This window comes from Dama dama, chromosome 2 (genome assembly GCF_033118175.1).
Source record: "Dama dama isolate Ldn47 chromosome 2, ASM3311817v1, whole genome shotgun sequence".
Lineage (NCBI taxonomy): Eukaryota > Metazoa > Chordata > Mammalia > Artiodactyla > Cervidae > Dama > Dama dama.
This window is the reverse complement of record NC_083682.1, coordinates 6849834-6865340: the sequence shown is the minus strand read 5'-3', so window position 1 is coordinate 6865340 and position 15507 is coordinate 6849834. Positions and strand designations below refer to the sequence as shown.

The following is a 15507-nucleotide window of genomic DNA, read 5'->3' as shown; positions in this document are numbered from 1 at the left end:
CTTGCTGCGGCTATATTCCCTCGCAGCCCCCAAGGAAGCCCGCCCTTCTAGGCCTAGTGATGGGAACCTCAGCCCAAAAGCCGGTGTCAGCTGTGGCCTGCAGGTGAAGCCGGGGCAGGATGGCCACCCCCACCCCGAGGTGTCCTCCCCTCTCTGAGCTGTGCCCACACCCCGTCCAGGTCTGCTGAAGCCCGTCAAGCCGCAGTGGCCAGTCCTGCCCTGTGGCTCCTGCCAGCTCATCCAATTCTGTTTCCCCACAGGGAAGCCGTCCCCCACTCCCCTCAGGGTCCCTGCCTTACCCCCACCGCCCACCCCGGGGCTGCCTGGTGAAGAAGATGCCCCAGCTCATATCCTGGGGCCCAGGCCAGGCCCCCTCCTGGGATGTGTCCTCTGACCCCCCGAGAGTCAGTCTGTCAGAGTTCCTCGAGAGAAACAGATCTTTAGGGTGTACACACATACCTGAGGAGGTTTATTGCAGGAATTGGCTCCCGTGACCATGAGACGTTCCCATATCTGCCATCTGTGAGCTGGACACCCAGGAAGGCTGGTGCTGTGAGTTTGGTTTGAGTTTGAAGGCCTGAGGAGTGTGGACACCTGAAGGCCCAAGGCGGGTGTACCATCTGAGGCTGAGGGCACCTGCCGTCCCCCACCTCTCTGTCTTCTTCGGGCTTTTGGTGGAGCGGTGAGCCCACCTGCACTGGTGAGGGGAACCTTCTGTGTTCCGTCTGCTGCTCCAAACACACCCTCCCAGACCCACCAGAATAACATTTCACCAGCTATCTGGGAACCCCTGAGTCCAGTTAAGTTGACACAAAGATTAACCATCACAGTGAGTCACCTAAAATGGTCTAGAAAATCCCTCTTCTTCTTAAACAGAGTAGTTCCTCTTCTATACAAGTAATACTTCCTTTTTAAAAAATTTTATTTGTTTTTGTCTGTGCTGGGTCTTTGTGGCTACCCTTGGGGGTCCTCCTCGTAGCATGCAGACTTAGTTGCCCTGTGGCATGTGGGATCTTAATCCCCTGACTAGTGATCGATCGAACCAGAGTCCCCTGCATTGGAAGTGTGGAGTCTTAACCTCTAGACTGCCAGGGAAGTCACTAGTCTTACATGTTTTCATTCTCCAGGACATTATCTTGACTTTTTTAAGAACCACCCCCTAATCGGACATCTTCCATCAAGAATGAACTCCTCCTTGTTCCTTCTTGCCTCTCATCTCTCCTCTGGAGTCATTTTCATTGTTTCTGAAGTTCATCTTCTAGAAGTTCTGTCTAGATGAGCTCCCGTACCCTGCCGGTCTGAATGTCCTCATCGTGGTGTGGGCTGGAGACGGCTGTGCTCGCTCACAGGGCTTCATTGAGAGTCCAAGTCGCTCCCCCGGGGCCACTTCCAGAGTCAGAGTCAGCTTCACTGGGGGTCTCCATTCCTATGATCCCAGTGTTTCCCTCAGTACCTGTTTTCCCGTCTGACTCCTAACGCACCAGATCCTGTCAATTCAGGCGACTCATCAAAGCCCCCTAGCCTGGTGCTCCAGGCCCCGTAGCTGCCACACCTAACCCAGCCCTGTCTAGTGCAGACGCTGATCCCTGCCCTTCTGCAGAGCCTTGCCTCTTCCCTCGCCTGTACCCCTGCTCGGGAGACACTAAGCGGGGCAAGCTTGCTGAGTCATTATGTGCTCCCCAGTAGGGGGAGGAGACGGGAGGCAGAATGTGCCTCACCTGTCAGCCTGGGACAGAAAGGGAAACCAAAGAAGGGGAGGCCCTCCCCACAGAGGCCATGGATGGTAAGCAGGCCGGTAAGACAGGTCACCCACTACTCTCCAAGTGCTCTCGAGCACGCAGTCCAGTCTGTGCCCTGGAGGGTTGATGGACTAAGGCCTTGTAAGTGAAGTCCCCTCTGGGTGGTGGAACATACCAGCGGCCCACCAGTCACAGCCGCTCTCGGACCCGTGCACCGTGTTGGCCGCTGTCGTGTCCCTGGATTGTATCATCCGAGCGACCCTTTGGGCTGCTGCACCCAGGACCAGGGCTGACCTGCTGGCTGGACATGCTTATCGTGCCCCTTGTTGGCAGCGTCCGTGAACGTTGACTGAATATGGAGCCAGGAACTGATGACACCTCTCACTGGGCCCAGCTCATGCAGTTTGAACCCCAAGGAAGAGAAAAGAACTCTTCTCCTGGAAGTTAATGAAACAGTGTCATAACCCTCTCTCCATGCTGAACCACCCGGACTGGCTAATAATGAGGGTTTCTGGTGCTCATCACTGTGAACAAGCAAAAGTTACATAATGAAGTGGATATTTAAGCATCATCGGATGCTGTCCTAACAATAGCTGAAGAAATTGCCACCACTGAGGAGACAGCCTTGATCATTGCTAACGGTTTATTCCTGTCACCAGGCGGGGTACGCCGTGTGCCTTGACACATTCCACAAGGATTCTGGATTCCCCGAGTGTGTCATCCATGAATCACATGTGAGCACGAGCACTGCCGGCGTCCCGACCTCCCTCGCGTCGATGCTCTTCTCTCAGTGGCTCCTGCTGAGAAGCTGCCTTACGTGTTCCTCAGACGTGGGAAGCGGAGATGGTTGGGCCTTGAATGAAGACAAAATCCAGCGTCCCTCAGCCCAAGGAATTTTCTAGGGGGACATGTGGGCAATTACTAAGGACAAGTTGTTGGCCTTTTCCTCCAACTACAACGAGGCCCTGTACCAATGTGGCTTCTTTGCACACTGAAGGCTCTCCCACATTAAGAGCCTCTGTACTGGGTTCCTGGACAAGAGATCAGTGTGTGGGGGCTGGAGGAGGGGGTGCGCCTGACACTCAGCCCCATCTCCCTCAGACCCCAAGGAACTGTCTCAGCCCTGGGGACTGGATTCCTCCAGCACTCGGTGGCCCCAGGCTTTTGCATTCACAGACTTCCTCCTGCTGCTCAGCACACTGTAAAATCCCACATGTATCCCCTCAGCCCAGAAGAGACCCTGCGTGCTGCCAGATCTCAGTGGCCATGAAGCCCAGTCTGCTCACATGGGGCGGGTCAGAAGCTAACACCCCCGGGGCAGCACTGCAACAAGAACCCAGGGGTTGGTGGGAAAGGCTGCCTTGCTCCCCAGGCGGCTATTGCTCAAGGGTGTTAGACACTGGATCCCAGAGTTTCTATAAAGGAAAGTCCCAGCACCATCCACTGTGGTTTAACCTGCTAGAGAACTCAACCTGAGCGGAAACAAAGAACACAATAGACAGAATACACAATGGAAGGGCTACAGCTTAGGAATCAGTCAGTTATAAGACCAGACTAAGAAAATCGTCAAAGAAGAAAGACTGAAGAAATTAAAAATGTAAAAGAAAACCTAAGAGATGTGGGAGACAGTAAAGGGACTAACATTTGAATAAGAGCAATTCTAGAGAGACATAAACGTGGGGGGAGAAAATATTTGAAGAAATAATGGACACAAATTTCCTGGAATAATACAAACATGAAGCACACTGGGCCAGAAAAGCCAAGTGCCAAAAAGAGAAAAAAGGAACAACGCACACCTGTATATATATCACATAGGACTTTAAGAATATCAGAGATAAAGCTTACAGAGAGAGCCAGTACATCACATATGCACAGGAGAGAGACTGACATCAGGTTTTTCAACAGCAACACTGATGCAAAAAGACAATGAAGTCGTGTTTTCTAAGTGTAAGGAAAAGAGTTTAGAATTTTACAGCCACCCAAACTGTCATTCAAATTAGACAGTTGGGTCCCTATATACCAATTATTGCAGAGTTAATAGACATTATCAGTTAAAAATAGTGACTCTATTTTTAAGAATCCAGATGCAAACAAAAATAAAATTTTAAAAGCAAAAAGAAAAAAAAAAAAAGGAGAAACAAGAAAGAATCCAGATGCCCTTAGAGACATCTAAAACACGTACAAAGAGTGAAAGCAGGGGACCTCCCTGGTGGTCCAGTGGCTAAGATGCTGTACTCCGCAATGCCCAGGTTCAATCCCTGGTCAGAGGACCAGATCCCACATGCTGCAACTAAGACCCAGTGCAGCCCAATAAATAAATACATATTTTTTAAAAAGTGAAAGTAAAAGGATTAAGATAGAGGGTGAGAAGAAGGGAAACTGGAGAAAGGTGGTTGAAAGGCACAAACTTCGAGTTAGACTTAACAGCTGTAGGACAGACACACAGGAAAAGTGTTGACAGAGGAAATCCTGAGAGTACTTATCACTAGGAAAAAAAATTTTTTTCCCTTTCTTTTTTTTTGGCATATCTATATAGGAAGACAGATGTTAGCAGAACCTATTGTGGTAATCATTTCATAATATATGTAAATCAAACCACCACACTGTATGTCTTAAACCTAGTGATGTATGCCAATTATTTCTCAATAAAACTGGGAAAAAAAAAAAGACAACTTACCAGGCAAAAATACTAACTAGAAGAAATCTCGGATAGCTATACTAACGTGAGATGAAATAAACTAAGATAAAAGGGAACTGTATGGTGGAAAGAGTCACCTCATAAAAAAGGGTCCTGTTCACAGACACAGCAATTTTAAACATGTTGCACTTAAGGTAAACTTAAAAAACAGCTTATGAAAAAACCGACAGACTATAGGAAGAGGCCATTACCTCCACCTTAAGGATCCACAGTTGGTGAATGTCAACGGTGCAAGCACTTTGGGAAGCATTTGGCGGCACTGACTAGAGTTGGGACACAGAAATCTCACACTCAGGAACTGTCTCATGAGAAACACACACAAAGCACAAAGACACAGGCACAAGGATGTCTACAACAGCGAAAATGTGCGGAAGACCCAAAAGCCATCAGAAGAAGTGAATGGATACATTTGATACAGTCCCACAGGAAACAGTATCAACGGTCAAACAAATGAACTACAGCATTATATAGCAATAAGGAGAAACACAGTAATGTAATGGTAAATGAAAGAGCCCCAAAATATAATATTCAGCGTGTTATCCTTGTCTTAAAGTTAAAAATAGCTTTACAAGAAAATCACAAAGAAGGAAAACAAGAGCAAAGGTAATTCAAGAAGACAGTTACTTGGGGTGGGAGAACAGAAAATGGGAGGGGTGGGGAGTAGGAAGGGAGAGTGGAGGCATATGGTAGCTTGGGTTATTGTCAAGTCCTGGCTTTTGTTTTGTGGTGGTGAGTTGCAAGGCGCTGTCGTTAAAAATTACCAATGATGGGACTTCCCTGATGGTCCAGGGGTTAAGAATCCGCCTTCCAATCAATGCAAGGGACGTGGGTTCAATCCCTGGTCAGGGAACTAAGATCCTACGTGCCACAGGGCAACTAAGCCTGAGTATCACAACTACAGAGGCTGTGCGCTTGGGAGCCCGCATGCCACATCTGGAGAAGCCCACCTGCTGCAGTGAAGAGCCAGCACAGCTGAAAAAAAGAGGTATCATGATGGAAACCAAGGAACACTAAAAACGGAATACTTCACACCTATCAGGATGGCTACTATCAAAAAAACAAAGAAAAATAACCTGTTGGCAAGGAAGTGAAGAAACTTGAATGCTCTGTGCACAGATGGTGGGAAATGAAAGCTGGTACAGCCACCATAGAAAACAGTATGGTGGTAGCTCCTTAAAAAATTACAAACAGCAATTCCACTTCTCTGTATATATTCAAAAGAAAGCAAGATTTCAGAGATATCTGTACACCCATATTCACAGAAGCATTAGTCACAACCGGTAAAAGGTGGAAAGAATCCAAGAGCTCATCAATTTAGATAAAAAAAAAGTGACACAGGACAAACAATGGAACAGTAGTCAGCCTTAAAGAGGAAGGAAATTATGGCATATGCCATAATTTCTCATAGATAAACCTTGAGAACATTATACAAAGTAAGAAAAATAATCATGTTACAAAAAAGACAACTATTGTATGAGCCCACTTATCTGAGATATCTAGTCAAACTCATCAAAAACAGGAAGTAGGGAATTCCCTGGTGGTTCAGTGGTGAGGACTCTGTGCTCTCTCTGCCGAGGGCTCAGGTACAATCCATGTTCTGGGAACTAAGATGTGCAAGCCATGAAGCGTGGTGGGTGCCTCCTTCCTCAAAAAGAAAGAAAGTAGAATGGTAGTTGTCAGGGACTGGAGGAAGGGCAAATGGGGAGTTGATAATGGGCATGAAAACATTCTGGAAGTTGGCTGTACAACAATGTCACTGTACTTAACACTACTGAACTGCACACCTAAAAATGGTTAAGATGGTAAATTTTATGTGTATCTCAATTCAAAAATTCAACTCAAAAAACACCTAGACACAAATACTTAGAGAGCTGCATTAAGGGAAATTTTAGTCCTAAAATATAAGACTGTTTCACATATCACCTAATTACAAAAGGAAAATGGAATCTTTATAGGGAAATGACCTAGAAGCCATCCCTTTAACCAGGTGATCAAAATGAGTGTCACCAATAGTTGGGCATCCTGTATCACCTGCCTTGTGATCTGTGACAGATGAACATCAGTTCCGCGCCTGGTGATGCACCCGGTCAGAGCACATAAGCTCTAGGTTATTTTTGCTAAAACTGTTTAACCCAAATCTAAGCATACAAAACAATCACACAAATCCAAGCCCAGGATATTTTTGTAAGAAAACTGGCTTGAACTGTTAAAATGTCCATTTTATGAAAAACAGACCAAAAAGATGTTAAGAAGTCTATTCTAAATTAAGAGAAGCTAAAAAGATACAACAACTAAATGTAAAAACTATTTGGAAAAAAAAACACACCTTTTTTTTTTTTTATGAACAAAGTCGACTGTGACAGAATGTTATAAACTCGTGGCCCTGTTGAAGGTACTCACTTCATAATTCTTTCACTTTTTCTTCAGGTGTGAAAATTCCCTAACTAGTCTAGGGGAAGGGAGGAGATAAAGCTGAAAATTAATGAGTTAAGGACAAAACCAAACGGGTTAGAAAAAGAACCACAGAATAAACTAAAAGGCAGTATAAGGAGAAATACAGTAAAAGCAGAAATTAATGAAATAGAAAAGAAACTAACAACGAGGCATGACAACAAAAAGTGCTCAGGAGAGAGTAATAAATGAACTTCTGCCAAGATCGACAAGATTGAAAAAGAAAAAAGCACAAACAAATACTATTAGATATAAAAAAGGGGGATACAACTTTGGATACAGTTAAGGTTACAGACTTAAAAGTCAATTAAACTTTGTGCCACAGATGAAATAAGAAATAAATATCACTGACTCAAGAACAGAAACCTGACCAATCCTATTCTCAATAAAAATCTAAAGTTAAAAATCTACCACTGCAAAAATGCCAGCCACAGTTGGCTTTAGAGTTAAGTTTTACCAAAAATTTTACAAGTGTAAAATTTCAACCTTACACAAACACTTATATAATGAGAGAGAACACATATATAGAGAACATTCTCCAATTCATTTTATGAGGTTGGCATAACCTTGAAAAAACAAAACCACCCAGACAAGGGAAATACTGGAAAGGCAAAGCTTCAACCATCTCACTTATGAACCTGGATGCCAAAATCCTCCCAAATATCAGAAGACCAGATCCAGCAATATTCTGAAAATGCATCATGGCTATTTTACTCTAGGAATGCAAGGATGTCTTAATGTGAGAAACTGTCAAAAGTATCTCATGTTTGCAGATGAAAGGAGAAAAACTACGCGGCCAGTTCAGAGTGCCGTGGGTGCTCCTTGGCACGGATATACGGCTGGTTGGATGACAAGGGAGGAAACTGAGCTGGGCTGCATCGGGAGGCTCCAGTGGGAACGACCTGGCTATAACGGTTGTCCTGAAGTGACAGACACGTGGAGTCTGACGGGCCCCAAGTCTCAAAGCTAACTGCAGCAGGGTCAGGACTGTTTGGCAGTCAGTCACCTGGACTGGCCATGGCATTGAGGAAGAAGGGCTTGGAACACTCAGCTGACCTTGGAAGCTCTATTCATATGTGGTTAGACTCCACAAGGAAGCTGAAAGAATAGAGGTGGGACTCAGCTGTGGAGAATGACAAAGGGGAATGGTATGCAGATTCTGCCTCTATCAGAATTCCTAGCTATGACCCACAGGAGCTAAATGGCTAATAAGGGAGGAAGCAGTGGAGGTTAAAAGGTTTCAGGAAGTAAAAAACAAGGTTATAAAGTAGGTCATAGAATCACTAAGGGATGGAGAAAAGTACAAGGCCAAGCTTATAGATACAACACTCCCTCCCCTCAAATCACACAAATATACCAGGTAAAGTGGGAAACTGGGAATTCCCTGGTGGTTCACTGGTTAGGACTCTGGGCTCTGTCAAGCCCCCCAAGTACAATGCCTGGTCAGGAATTGTAAGATCACACAAGCTGCATGGTGTGGCAGAAAAATAAAAACCCAAAACAAAAAACAAATGTTTGCTGTTTTATCTGCTCTCACCCCTTGCGCCTTTTGGGTAAAAGAACTTCTCTATGCTATGGGAAACATGTCATAGGGATCAGGGTGGCTCATCTTGCCTCCTCTTTTTCCCCTTACTCAGCCTTGGCCACAGTGGTTTGCTCGGGAGAGGTAAGTAACCTGAGGAAAGCCAGTGAGCCTTCCCTGAAATTCATGGAGCCTGAAGAAGTAATGCTCTGTAAGGACTGAGTGCAAACTGGAGCTTCCTGAAAAATACACCTGTAGAGAGAAAGGAGTTGGGCAATCAAGAGAAGCAAAGACAATCCAAGAAGATGTGAACCTTGACAAAACCACGCTGGCTGAGGTCAGCTCTGCTCTGCAGACCACAGACCAATGGGCCCTTGTTTGTTTCTGTTGGTTTGAATTAGCCTTTGTCACTTTTAAGTAAGACAGTCCCAAATGATACAAATACTATATATGACCTTTTACTCCCTCAAAACTTAAATACACATAAAATATACGATTCTAAAAATATATAAATTACCAAAGTTGACTCAAGGATAGAAAACGTGAGTTCCACAGGGGACTTCCCTGGCACTCCAGTGGTTAAGACTTCGCCTTCCAATGCAGGGGGTGTGGGACCAAGACCTGGTTGGGGAGGTAAGATTCCACATGCCTCATGGCCCAAACACCAAAGCATAAAACAAAACAATACTGAAACAGATTCAATAAAGACTATTAAAAAAAAAACAAAAACAACTAAGCAGGAAATTCCCGGTGATTCAGCAGTTAGGACTCTGCGTTCTTTGCCAAGGGCTTCAGTTCAATCCCTGGTTAAGGAATTAAGATCCCGCAAGCCATAAGGCATGGGCAGAACAAAAACCAACACAAACTAAGCAGAGTTACATCAGAATTCAAGGATGGTTCAACACCAATGTAAATCAGTGCAATCATTAAAAATAAATCTTTTTTGACTATTTCAATGGATACCAAAAATTTGTCAATGTGGAATAAAGGGAAAAAACATTATGTTGGGTACAGAAAGAAATCTTTTCAGCCTAATGAAGTTTACCTACCAGAACCCTAAAGCAAGAATAATATTTCATGGTGAAACCTGAGAACCATTCTCACTAAAAGAAACAAGGGTGTCAATTGACATTATACTGGAGGTCCTGCCCTCTGTAATTCATAAAGAAAAGAGTGTAAAGAATAGGGTAAAACTGATTCTAGCAGGATATGATTTGACTTTCTATCCATGAAGCCAACAGAATTAACTGAAGAACTATTAGAAGTAATGAGAATTCAATTAGATCAAATAGGCAGGTGCACAGAAATGGACAGCTTTCCCACATGCCACTGATGGTCGGAAATGTAATTTCAAAAGAGCCCATTCATAACAACAAATAGCTACATTAGAATTCTTAAGGCTACATTGAACTAGAAACATCAAAGACCCACAGGAGAACTACATCTTAGAAAAGAATACACATAATTCATTTCTGGATAGAAGATCAAAACTGTTGAGTATGACTCTTCTCCAAATCAAACTATGAGATTTAAAACCATGCCAATGGTAGCACAGGGAACTATATCCAATATTCTGGGATAAACCATAATGGAAAAGAATATTTTAAAAAGAACGACTATGTATGTAAAGCTGAGTCACTCTGCTGTACGGCAGAGATTGGCACAACATTGTAAATCAATTACACGTCAAGAAAAACAAAACCCACGCCAATGGAAATCTTAATAGACCTTTTAAATGAAAATTGCCAAGTTCATTCTAAAGTTCTTACATAAAAGAAAATATGAAAATTTCAAGGAACAGTGGGGCAACAGTGAAGGAGAAAGAAATAACAACCATGCCATAACATATGGCATGTGCACAAAGATCAAATAGCCAGATTTCAGAGAGATTCATAAAAACGTGGAAATTTCATTTATTTTAAAAAGGTACTTTAAACCAGTGAGGAAAGAATGAGCCACTAGATTAATGGTACAGGGACAAGTGGCTATCCCTTAAGGGAAAAAAATTAGTCATCTCCCATAAAAAATAAACTTCAGATGAGTTAAAAATATACCCACACATATACATCTTTAACTCACCTGGTAAATTTTTTGCATATAAATGTACATACATTTCTATACATGCGTATATACACATGTACATACATACAGGTATATGTATACATGTAACACTATACTGAGCAAATACAAAAGAGTGAATGAGGAGCAAGTAAATGAAATGGTAGCTGGAGAGGGTGTGGGATCACTGACAGGCTTTTCTGATTGTTTTTTAGATGGGAGACTCTATCATACTTTTGATGCTAACACATCCAGTAGAGAGGATGATAAAATCAAAACTGACACAAAGTCCTATAGCAGAGACAGGCTCCAAAGTACAAGAGGAAAGGCTTAAGTCCCACTGGGTTAGTGGGCAGTAAAACGACAGGAGGATCAGTGAGCACCATCTAGGGCAGGTAACAGGTGAGAGTTCCCTCAGATGGCTACTATTTCTTTATGAACAATGAGCTGCTGTGTGTAATTAGCAGAAGGGGAGTTAGTTAAAAAGTTTTCAAATACAGCATCCTAGGGTAGATCTCCTAGGCAGGGCTGAGTGGCCATCTGAGACTTGTAATTATCATTTTCAGGTAAAACTAGTGAGCCAGGATGGCTGCTTTCTCTAATAGTTCCTTGTGCACAAGCACAGACGTGCACGACTGGGTTGACCATGGTCAGATTTGTCTAGATGAACATGACGGAGGCAGAAAGGAAGTACAGGGCATACACTGTGGAACTGATGCTGCGTGAAGAAGGAAATGAAGATAGGAGCATGATGGTGAGAATGCGGCACGGCTGGAGGATGAAGATATAGGATTTCTTCCAGGGGTGGGGAGAAGCGTTTCTGTGGGAGGAGGGGGGGTAGTTGAGTGAGTAAGCCTGGAGGTGGTGATTATATAGGTATCTGAATTCAAACGGTGCTGTAGTCTCTAGTGACGTTAGGGGCAGAGAGTGACTAGGGATACAGGCAACAGGCCTGGAATAGAAGGGCCTCAGTGATGGGGGCATCAAAGACTTAAGGGGCCACAGCATTGAACAGGCCCATCCATGGATGCAGACAACAATGACAGATGCAGAGAACAATGACAGAAGCAGGGGAGGAAGACTCTGAGCCAGGAGGTAAACTTCAACGTCTGAGCACTGACTACAAGGTCAATGCCAGCATGAAGAGGGAGAATGTACAGTCAGAAGTTAAAAGCTTCAAAGGAGAAGTGAAATGATGTGGGTGGCCAGAAGGCTGAAGAGTGACAGTCTGAGCAGCCACAAAGAGGACACCGACCAGGGGACATACACGCAGCATCGTGGTGGATACTCCTGTGGTCACAGGTGATGAAAGAGGCGGGCACAGTGGCTCATGAAGCACCACGAGATTCACCCTGAGTGTCTCATAGAGGCAGGCGGGCACTAAGTCCCACTGTGATCCTACATGCCCGAGTCAGCATTAACTGCAAGCAGGCAATGAAGTGGGAATGCCCCCATGCATTAACTACATGCAAGGAAGCACACAGGGCCTGGCATTGACTTAAGTCCTGGATGAGACAGGGAGAAACTAGGAAAGATTCCAGAAATTCCCCATTTCCTGCCCATTCAGCCCACCTGCCCACGAGGCCACCACCGAGGAGCAGTGTGTCATCTTATCCACGTCCCTCCTTCCTCCAAAGAGCCACTCCAACACCAGCATGAGTCAGCACCCACCAGGGGTTTAATTCTCCTATGTCAGAAGGTCAGTTCAGAGAGGGGCCCTGCCTCGTCCCCATCCAGGGGGAAAGATCCGCAGAGCCCCCTGGGAATGTCCATGCTCAGGGGAGCCCAGGACTAGTCTCTGAGCAAGAGGAGAAGTGGGTCCCGGGGTCTCAGGTCGCCTCCTCCTCTTCACTCTCCTCCTCGCTCTCATGATACTGTCTGCGGTTGGTGTTAACAAAAAGGTCAGAATCGTCTTCAGAGCTGGACTCTTCTCCTGACGACTGTGGCTCAGCTGGGAGTTCTGGCTGAGTCTGTCTGCACGGGGGAAATGGAGAGAGTTAACCCAGTGCCTTCTGAGAAGACCTGCAAACAAGGAGCCTCACAAAGAGGACCATATGGCCAAGCAGTCAGGGCTCGGTGAGCCAGACAGGGAAAGAACTGCAGGAAAACTGGGCCAAGGAACGCTGGCAAAACACTACCTCCCCACACCCATCTCAGAAATTCATTAGAACTGCTCATTTTAATAGTAACGATTCTACTATGACCAACTAACACTCAATGAACTCACACTGCTTACCAGGTACTATACTAAGCAATTTTACAAGCATCAGTCTCTTTAATTCCTACAGACCTCCCATTTTAGAGGTGATGAAATCTGAGCCTAAGAGCTTAACCTGCTTGAAGTTGTAACTTGCAAAGCCCAGACTTTAACCCAGGAGATCTGACTTTCAAGCCATACTCATGACCACATATTCAGGCACTCTCACCAGGGACCTGATATACAAAGAAAGGAAAACTGTATTTCCCCTCAAGGTACCAAGGTCTGAATCCCCATTTTCTGTCTTCCTCATCCCAAGACTTGTGTCTCACCTGTTCCTATTGTTGTGTTTCTCAGCCACTTCGGAGAAGGCCTCAGGCCTATGCCAAGAGAAAAGCCAAGGTCAGAAAGGACAGAGAAACCTTCTCAGCAAGAGCTGTTGCAGCTGTTCCTGCCTGAAATGCCACGACCTTCCCTCCCCTAAGCCCACAGGTATGAACGAAATCCCGAGAAGTGGGGCCGCCAATGACCATGAGGACCACCCTACCAGTGCCCATCCTTCTGCAGAGAGCGCACGTGGTCTTTGCAGAGCACAAAGGAGATCTCAGCCTTCACCTTCTCTCCTTCTTCAATAGGGTCAACGATGAGAAAGTCCCCTGCAAGGGAAGGAGAGGAAAGCACAGTGGGTCCTGCTTGTGGCGGGGGAAGCCGAGGCCATAGGAAACGGTTCAGTCTCCCAAAAGGCTGCCCCTCTCACCTCTCTTGATCCAGATGTTCTTGCGGTACTTGGAGGGCATGCTCACCAGGAAGCGCTGCCCCTGGGCTGTCTCCACCTCGTGTAGATTGTTCCCTGGGGTCCTGAGGACCTGGTCCAGGAGAGACCAAGAACCAGTCAGCTTCATCAGTCAGTTCCAACACCTGCTAAGCTGTACAGCACCCTGCCCAACCCCAGGGGCCTAAGAGGGATGGAGGACTGGGGGAGGCAGAGCAGACGGTCCCTGACGCCACTCACCCTCACGATCTGCTGCTGGTCAGAGGGCACCATGTGCTCCCCCAGCACCTCCTTCACCACATGTTTCCTCTTGGTAGCCTGAGACATGGTGGGTCCTGTCCCAGGGAGGTGAGGGATGCAGAGACTCTCAACTCTTCCTCCTGAGTGTTTCAGATGGTAGGCTGAGAGGCCAGGACTCTTTTGAAGATGAGGACGGGCCTTTTACCGAGGAGTGACACAATGTCCTGGGGAAGAACATGGGCTCTGAAATCCAATTAACTGGACTCAAATCCCACCTTGGTTATTTTCTGGCTTTTCAATTTCTCTAGACTTCAGAGAACTAACCCAGAGCATTAGTATTATAACAAAATAATCATAAGCAAAGCAGGAAACACAGCATAAGACACATAAAAGTAACTTGTGTTTATCCCTTAAGTACTGGCATAACCATAAAAACTAAATATACGTTTTAGAAAAATAAGCCCTTCTGGGAACCACTTGGGGAAGAAGCAAGGTAAGTCACTTCTTCCTTAACCTGCTTGTACATCTCAGGTGTGACACAACCACACAGATGTTCAGTCTCTCAATAGCCTACAGACACAGACCAACTAAGACAAGCCAGGTCAGGAATGAGCTAATTTAAGGGCAAGGTAGACTAAATTGATGCTTTTGAACTGTGGTGTTGGAGAAGACTCTTGAGAGTCCCTTGGTCTTCAAGGAGATCCAACCAGTCAATCCTAAATGAAATCAGTTCTGAATATTCATTGGAAAGACTGATGCTGAAGCTGAAACTCCAATACTTTGGCCACCTGATGCGAAGAATTGGCTCACTGGAAAAAACCCTGATGCTGGGAAAGACTGAAGTCAGGAGGAGAAGGGGACGACAGAGGATGAGATGGTTGGATGGCATCACCAACTCAATGAACATGAGTCTGAGCAAGTTCCGGGAGTTGGTGATGGACAGGGAAGCCTGGTGTTCTGCAGTCCATGGGGTCGCAAAGAGTCACACAACTGAGCGACTGAACTGAACTGAGACCGATTTGATCTTTGGCATCTACTGTTTCTGACCCTGGTACTGCAAGACAACGACTGATGCGTACTCAGAAGACTGTTGTTCACTCGTTAAGTCATGTCCGACTCTTGCGACCCCATGGACTGCAGCACGCCAGGCTTCCCTGTCCTTAACGATCTCCCCAAGTTTGCTCAAAGTCATGATGGTTTCCAAAGGAAACTCCGAAGTGTCATCTCTAGTTGCCGTTCCCTGCCCTCCTCCTTCCCTATCCCGGAGGAAAAATGCTCAGAGGGAAAGATCCAAACTTACTCTCTAGCCTTCGGATCCCACGAGAGCTGCCAGAACGACCCGGTTCTCCAAGCAGGACGCTGAGATCGGCTCGTCCACGACTCACTTCAGAGCTGAGGCAACGAAAGCAGAGAAAAAGGACTCGCCAGTGGTCACGACGGTGGAGTCGGCTTGGACTCAGGTCTCGGGCGCATCCGGTTCCCGTCCGACTCTAACAAGTCCGGCAGTGAGGAGAACAACGCGTGTAGGCCTGAGTCGGACACCGTACTTCAGGCACTCTCCCGGAAGTCTCCTGGTCACGCCTCTCTCCTTGTCCGTTTCTCTAATTCTTCCCACCACCAGGTCGGCCAAGGTTAAGTGGTTAAGTTCCGCATGCCGTGCAGCAGATAAATAAAGTTTTCTTCTCACAGGTTTCTGTTCCCTGAGGCCGGAAATGCTTCCCAAGAAGCAAGGCTACAAAAGGCAGTCCGGTTTCCTGAGAAGCAACCGGAAATAAACACCTACTAAGGGCGCTCTCGAGGTCCGGATGGTGTCGCAACTCTATGACTCTA

The 15507-nt window shown here is 45.8% G+C and overlaps 1 protein-coding gene across 1 annotated transcript; it reads right to left on the bottom strand.

Annotated features, from left to right (window-relative positions):
* Positions 1 to 9740: 9740 nt before the first annotated feature.
* EIF1AD (eukaryotic translation initiation factor 1A domain containing) lies at positions 9741 to 15491 on the bottom strand. The gene is made up of 6 exons (XM_061163218.1): positions 14978 to 15491; positions 13678 to 13901; positions 13423 to 13531; positions 13213 to 13321; positions 12998 to 13045; positions 9741 to 12442 (listed from the first exon to the last, which is right to left on the bottom strand). Exons 2-6 carry the CDS (start codon positions 13762 to 13764, stop codon positions 12298 to 12300), a joined length of 498 nt encoding a protein of 165 aa, XP_061019201.1. The 5' UTR covers positions 13765 to 13901; positions 14978 to 15491; the 3' UTR covers positions 9741 to 12297.
* Positions 15492 to 15507: the final 16 nt, after the last annotated feature.

What these genes read in the sequence shown, in the direction of transcription:
- EIF1AD (XM_061163218.1), bottom strand. Translation starts at nt 13,764, where the DNA reads ATGTCTCAGGCTACCAAGAGGAAACATGTGGTGAAGGAGGTGCTGGGG. An exon ending in CTGCAGAAGGATGGGCACTG is followed by an intron (nt 13,046 to 13,212) that starts GTAGGGTGGTCC and finishes CTCTTGGCATAG; the next exon opens with GCCTGAGGCCTTCTCCGAAG. An exon ending in AAACACAACAATAGGAACAG is followed by an intron (nt 12,443 to 12,997) that starts GTGAGACACAAG and finishes TCCCCCGTGCAG; the next exon opens with ACAGACTCAGCCAGAACTCC.